The following is a 7346-nucleotide window of genomic DNA, read 5'->3' on the forward strand; positions in this document are numbered from 1 at the left end:
GCGAATAAAATAAAATTTTGGCACAAAGAAAATCATGCAGGATTATAATAAGCATGGGATTTGCAATCTTGTGTTTTTATTTCTCTGTAAATCACAGAAACATTCAATAGTTTTCGTTATTATTGGAGGCGCTAATCCACAATGCCAACACTTGTTCGTGAGTCCATGAGTCCCAATGACCAAAGTTTGATTTTTTTTGAGGCAAATGACCAAAGTTTGATGAACACCTGTTCTACTGTAGGTGCACCAATCGATCTCACCATACCCATGAAGCCCTGGCGTGGCCCTCCGGCCTTCACCGAGATCGGCACCGGCACCGGCGCCGGCGCGTCCGGGAACAGACCGACCGCCCGGGTCGCCCTCATCGAGGCGACCCAAGCGGTGCCACCGCACCGAGGGCTCCCATCACTCTGGCGCTGGCAGGAGGCGGACTGGCGGAGGGCACTCCAGAAAGATTCTTTCTGATTAGACCCATTTTTGCGAAATCTTTCTGATTAAACCTTTTTTTTACAAACTATTTTTTTGCGAAACATTTTTTGAATTTTTCTTATATTTTTAAAAATTCATGAACATTTTTTCAGATTCACAAACATTTGTTGACTTGGCGAACAAGTTTTGAAATTCCTGAACTTTTTTGAATTCGCAGTTTTTTAAAAAAAATCGTGAACTTTATTCATTTCTTGATATTTTATGAAATTTATGAACATTTTATTTTGTGAATTCGTGATAGTTCACTAACGTTATGGGATGGAAGTACTAATTATGATATTTGATAACGTGGAAGGGTTATAGCATGAAACTTTATTACACTTGGAGGAGATTGAAAAATATCACATGACACCATGATCGCAAGTCAAATGTTTGTAAATTAGGAAACAATCAATTTTGCCTTCTCTCGTGGCTATGGGTGTATTAGGCATCTTTAGTCATACCATAACTTAGATGACAGGCGGTAGTTGCGTGGCTGCCAAGTGGGACCGCGGCGGACACCGAAGGGACACGCGGCGTGTCCGCTTCGCGTCCGTGCCAATACATTTCAGGCGCAATTTTGGGCCGGAAATGGGTTCGTGCGGACGCGAAGGGAACGGTTTTTCGAAATGGGTCGGTGTGTTGGGCCAGTTTTTTTGTCCGCGACAACCCAAACAGACATGGGTTGCCCCGTTGGAGTTGCTCTTAGGCCCATAAAAAGTATTTGTATTAAATAGGAGTACGTATTTCTTTTAGGTATACCGATCAGTGATCGGTTGAAGTGTTCTCGTGCCGTGCACGACCAAAAACTATAAGATGTGCAGCTCTGTTTGGATTGACTTGCCCCTTATGCTGGGGTGGTTAGCGCGCTGCTAGTTGCAAGCTAACTTGTGCGCGAGGTCTGTGGTTCGAAACCCCTCAGCTCGCTATTTTGTTGTTTTGGTTTATTCTTTCTTTATGACACTGACATACAGGCCCGGTTTCACGTCAGCAACTGTAGAAGCACGTTATAACGGCAGGAGATGACGCACCGGCAGAATAGACGGAAATGGACTAAAATGTTCTGTTAGCAAAGTTGTTGTACTACTTTTGTGGGGTTTTTTAGTTCTTGTATGAACTTGTTCCCACCAGGACAAGTTTATGTACTAGAAGTGGTATTAACTCAATATAATAAGTTGTTGGAAAACACATCTCAAGATAATGAAAAATTTCTGAAAAAATCACGATATAGGTACCATGCACATCAATTATGATATAAAATTTCAAACTCAAATCCATCCACAACTTGAAAAAAGTAACCCAAATCAGACAATGAATGGTGCCAAATTCGCATTCGGGTTGAATAATATCATATTGGTGCACTTCATTTTTGTTTCTCGGTCGATGAACAAAATTTGGATATGAAGTTTTGAGAAATGGTAGATCTATATTGTCAATAAAGTCTATGGCTTCTTGGATTGAAATGAATTTTCTAAGAATTTTGGAGGATTGGAATCCTTACTAAATTATCCTATATGGGTTGTTTGATTTGTATAATTATTAGATCTATATGAATTTTTCTTAGGATTTCTCTACATTATAAAAGTTTCCATATTCAAACCTATCAGTGAGAATCATTTGTTTTCCCAAAGAAAATCATGCAGGATTAGAATAAGCATGGCATTTGCAATCTTGTGTTTTTATATCTCTGCAAATCACAGAAACATTCAATAGTTTTCGTTATTATTGGAGGTGCTAATCCACAATGCCAACACTTGTTCGTGAGTCCATGAGTCCCAATGACCAAAGTTTGATTTTTTTTTTTTTTGAGGAAAACAACCAAAGTTTGATGAACACCTGTTCTACTGGAAGTGCGCCAACCGATCTTACCGTACCCACGAAGCTCTGGCGCGGCCCGCCGGCCTTCACCGGCACCGGTACCGGCGCCGGCGCGTCCGGAACAGGCCCATTGCAGCCTTCCACATGCCCGCGGGGTCGCCCTCATCGAGGCGACCCACAGCGGCGCCGCCGCACCGAGGGTCCCCATCACTCTGGCGCTGGGTTATCCGAGGCCGTACTGGCGCTGGCAGGAGGCGGAGGGCGCGGATCTATGGAAATCATCTCTGAAAGATTCTTTCTGATTAGACCTGGCTTGCTCTGACCTGATGAGTGATGCCCTGCTCTGTTCACTCGATTCGACACTGTAAGTGAAATCCATGCGGAAAAAATTCCTCTCCCCGCTTCTCCTGTCATTAACAAGCTCTACTTGTTATTTGTTGTTCCTTGGAGTGACAAATGATGTACATTATGAGCTCCTGAATCATTGGCACTGAAGCTACAATGTATAATTTCTTGTAGCATCCTTGTTTTGATCCATGTTGTCGTTTTTGCTACTCTGCACTGCACCACAAGATACTGACAGAATCTAACTTGTACTCCAACACCCACTGGGTCTTTACACTCCTTGGCATTGCTAAAAGTAGGAAAATGATTCCAGCAGATGTCACTAGATTCCTTCTGCTCAGATTCGAAAAGTTCTCGATTGGAACCATGTCATGATTTCATCTGCATCTCTCTGAACAACTTTTTAAACGAGACTCTATTTTCAACGGAAGATATCATGATAACAAGACCCACAAGTATCAGCTGGTATGGTGTGTATCTGCATATATGTATACCCTTTTGCTCTGAGCTTGGGCATCGTTGGCATTGTGGCTGCTTCTCTGCCGAAGTATTGGTGGTTCTTGGCAAAGGTAAGAGGCTTCTGGTCTTTCTATTCTCTACATCCTTAGAGCATAAGCTTGCTGCAGCTTAAGATCATGTTTATGGTCTTCTGATCCTATTTTAGGCTGCTCTTTTTCTCCGGGCTTGGGGCTGCTTCTCTGCAAAAGTATTGGCTTGTTCAAAGAGCTCCTGGGCAAAGGTAAGAGGCTTCTTGTCTTTGTACTTGCAACATCTTTAGATCATAAATTTGCTATACCTTTAGATCATGTTTATGATGGCACACAGGAACCTAAAGTGCATAGCTTACGTTCTATTTGTCCTGAAATTTAAAATGGTTCTAGTATTAGACACTTTTCTTTGATTTAGCTGGCATGATGCATGCGCATCCATGTGAAGTTGGAACAAACTGCTGGTAAAAACTCATATTACTACATCTTTTTATTTTCCTCTTAAAGAGGTATTGGCTGTTGGCAAAGATGTGTTGGCTTCTTGTCTTTCTACTAGATCATAAACTTGCTAAACCTATAGATCACCTGAAGTGCATAGCTTACTTCCTGTTTGTCCTTAAAAAAACTTGCTCCAGTATTGGACACCTTTCTTGGATTTATCTGACATCGAATATATGCGTCAATGTGAGGTTGGAACAGACTGCTCATAATAACACACACTACTACATCTTCATATTTTAGGCTGCTGTATCTTACATTTGTCATGGCACCGGATCAATACCATGAGCAAGGTAACAGGAGTGGTCACAACATCAGCAGCAAATCCTTTCAAAGATGTGAGGGCTGCGATGCACATTACTATTGGTGTCATATGGATGATACCCAGAAGTATTTCTTTAAGTGCATGGTTGGCAATTTCCAAGATAAAATGGCAAGCCCTCGTGCATCGATGCCCTTTCTCTCCTTCAGATGGAATTCCATCCCTGTTCAGAATGATAACTTCGTTGTTTGCGTGTTCATGCAGACCATACCACAGAAGTTTGTGGAGAATTTCGAAGGTCAGATCTCTGAAGTTATCAAGCTAGAAGCACCTGATGGAAACATATTCAACGTTCAGGCTACCAAGGATCTAAACAAGATAGTCCTGGGATCTGGATGGGGGGTATTTATCAGCTTTTACGAAGTAAAAGAGGGCTATTTCCTGGTCTTTAGGTACATGGGGGCTTCTCACTTCAAAGTTCTGGTATTTGATTTTGCAAGTTGCTGTGAGAAGGAAGTGTTACACGTTCTCATGAACTACGGTCCTAGTGCCCAAGAAAAAGACATTCGTCTTGATCAATCGCCGCTGAGTGAAAGGCGATGCCAGAATGGTGGATCAAGAAACGGTGGGTCCCATCGAAGGTGCGAGCACTGCGATGTGCATTTCTATTGGCATCACATGGATGATAGGCAGAAGCATTTCTTGAGGCTCATGTTTGGCGATTTCCGTCAAGAAATCGTAAGATCCTGTATAATCAATGCCCTTCCTGCCGCCTTGATGAAATGTCTTCTTGATCAGAGATATATAATTTGCTGATTGTTTTGTTGTTTGTTCCTGCAGAGTATACCAGAGAAATTTGTGAACAATTTCAGAGGCAGGATATCTAAAGTTATGAAGCTAGAAGCTCCTGACGGAAACGTATACAACATTCAGGTTATCAATGATCTGAACAAGATATTCCTTAGATCTGGATGGGCAGCATTTGCCAGTGCTTATGAACTAAAAGAGCATGACTTGCTGGTGTTCAGATACATTGGGGACTCTCACTTTAAAGTCCTAATATTTGACCCAAGTGGTTGTGAGAAAGAATTATTCCACATTGTCATGAACCACACTCCTAATCTACAAGAAACGGGCATATCTCATGATCAGCCATTCCTCAAAGAAACAAGGCGTCACTGCGAATCACGTGATTATAACAGTAGGAAAACTAAAAAGATGACTCCGCTGGACTCTCCTTCACCGAGATCAGGTAAAGAATTGAAGAGTTGCACGTATATTCTCATTGGTACCTGTAAATTGCTAACTGATGTCTTGATGATCGGTGTTGTGCAGCTGAAGGTGTCAAATCTCCAGAGGACACCCTGAATTCAGGTGGCCTTCGGGAAACCACCAAGCCTCGCTATGTTCTAGCAACGAGGTGCAATCTGACTACAGCGCAGAAGGCAGAAGTCGACGCGCTTGTGAGGAAAGTTAGGCCTGCTATTCCGTTTTACATCACAGCCATGAGCAAGACAAGTATCTCTGGATCTCTGGTATGTGTGCAATATCTTCTACAGATTCAGTGAGACTCCTGCAAAATTTGTCATTTAATGTTCAGATCTCTTGTCTAAATTTTGTTGGAATTTTTAAAATTATAGTATCTCTTCGTAAATTATAATCTTCAATAAATTTCAAAGCCTGATGATCCAGTCGTCTCTCATAGGTCATCTGCAAGGATTACGCTGCCAAATACCTTCCAGATGGAGACCAATTCATCACACTCTGCCATCCTCATAAGAGCAACATATGGATAGACAATTTGAAGGTTATCACTGATGGTTCCCGCATGCTTTCTGTTGGCTGGTCTTGCTTCGTTCTCCACAACGAGTTGCGGGAAAGTGACATCTGCCTATTTGAAGTATGGAAAAGCGACGGTGACGTGACAATGGTTGTTCATTCTCTCGAAGGAGGTCATCACCTACAAGGTGAGTATGAAACACATTGACACCTGAACATATGACATTATAAAATAATGCTCAGGATCGCCAACTTAAAAAAAATGAAATTATGAGTCGACTTAGAAATAGATACCTTTTTGTTATGTAGCCCGAAAATGCACAAGCCTGAACCAGTATGGAATGGAGTGAGCTAGTGTCGCTTTACTTGATCATTTTGGATGCCCATTCGTGTTTTTACAGGGAAAGAGCCCGAATCTCAGAAAAAGCGTAGATATCCAGTTAAGGCCGAGGCCACCGAGGATGAGGAGAGTGACAAGGAACATGCTGAGTCCAACTACTACTACTCAAGGCACGCCAATGGCCTGACCAGCGATGAGCAAGAGGATATATTCAGGTCAGCGTTGATCCAACAGGGCAATCCCGTGTACGTCGCCGTCCTGGGGAAGAATCACGTTAAAAAGGGGAACAACTTGCTGGTAAGTTCAGTTGTTCTACTAATCACAGACTGGATTACCTAGATGGTTTAGGAAACTGTCTCTGATAGACATTCTGAACCGTCTGCCACGAAGATTTCTGTGGTAGTGACTTATGTTCTGTATGCAGACCATCCCTAGAAAGTTTGCAGCAAAGCATCTCGCGGCGAGGTCACATGACATCCTGCTCCTGAGACCCAACAGGGGAAAGAAGTGGTGCGTGAGGTACTACTACCATTCGAGCTTAAGGGGTTTCAGCAACAGTCCATGGACCAAGTTCGTCCGCGACAACAAGCTGCAGGAGGGCCACGTCTGCGTCTTCGAGCTGATCAAAGGGGTGCGTAAGGCGACGATGATTGTCCACGTGTTCAGGAAGGTTGATGGCAGGCTTGTTCTGCTGTACTAACTAGCTAGGCTCCTGCGTAGCTGTATCCTTCTCAATTTGTCGTTGAATAATTGAAACCTGTTGCCACCGAGAGCTGAACTGGGAGTAGTTTATGTACGAGGCAAGTGCACTAATATGGTTCCGGTAGAACTAGTTGTTGAGCCATACCGTGTGAATGTTCATTCCTGATCTGTTCAGGCGTCACTGTGATTTCAGAAGATAGAGAAGTATTTCGGCACCATGCCAACAAATCTAGTGCTCACTCCACTGAAATTCTCATGAATGTAAGCTCAGTTGACTGAAATTTTATTGAACCTAAATTGAGTATCAGCTAGTGCATATTTTACTGAGGGCTGCTACTCAACTAATCGACGACGAGAAGTTGTAGCATGTAACTTGTGTGTTCATGTTTAATTTCGCAGTAGGAGGTTCTCCTACTGTTCGGGGTTCACAAAAAAACTTGTGTGTTCATGTATCGGTTCTTTAAGTGGTGATCGATTATGAAAAATTAATTGCTCGTTGCAGTGATCTGGTTCTGGCTATTTTAATTCAGCAATGGCTTACGGTGATGCCTGCCGCTGGAAATCTTTTGATTCTTTTTATATACATAAGTTCAGTGAGCAGCATGCATGTTTTCCCTCTTGTTTTGCAAAGTAAGAATTAGTATCT

The 7346-nt window shown here is 42.6% G+C and overlaps 1 protein-coding gene across 1 annotated transcript; it reads left to right on the forward strand.

Moving 5' to 3' along the window:
- Positions 1-2303: 2303 nt before the first annotated feature.
- Positions 2304-7036, forward strand: LOC125506800 (B3 domain-containing protein LOC_Os12g40080-like). The gene is made up of 9 exons (XM_048671507.1): positions 2304-3200; positions 3296-3370; positions 3861-4060; positions 4144-4617; positions 4720-5131; positions 5215-5414; positions 5585-5846; positions 6060-6295; positions 6423-7036. Exons 1-9 carry the CDS (start codon positions 2948-2950, stop codon positions 6696-6698), a joined length of 2388 nt encoding a protein of 795 aa, XP_048527464.1. The 5' UTR covers positions 2304-2947; the 3' UTR covers positions 6699-7036.
- Positions 7037-7346: the final 310 nt, after the last annotated feature.

This window comes from Triticum urartu, chromosome 5, assembly GCF_003073215.2.
Source record: "Triticum urartu cultivar G1812 chromosome 5, Tu2.1, whole genome shotgun sequence".
Classification (NCBI taxonomy): Eukaryota; Viridiplantae; Streptophyta; class Magnoliopsida; order Poales; family Poaceae; genus Triticum; species Triticum urartu.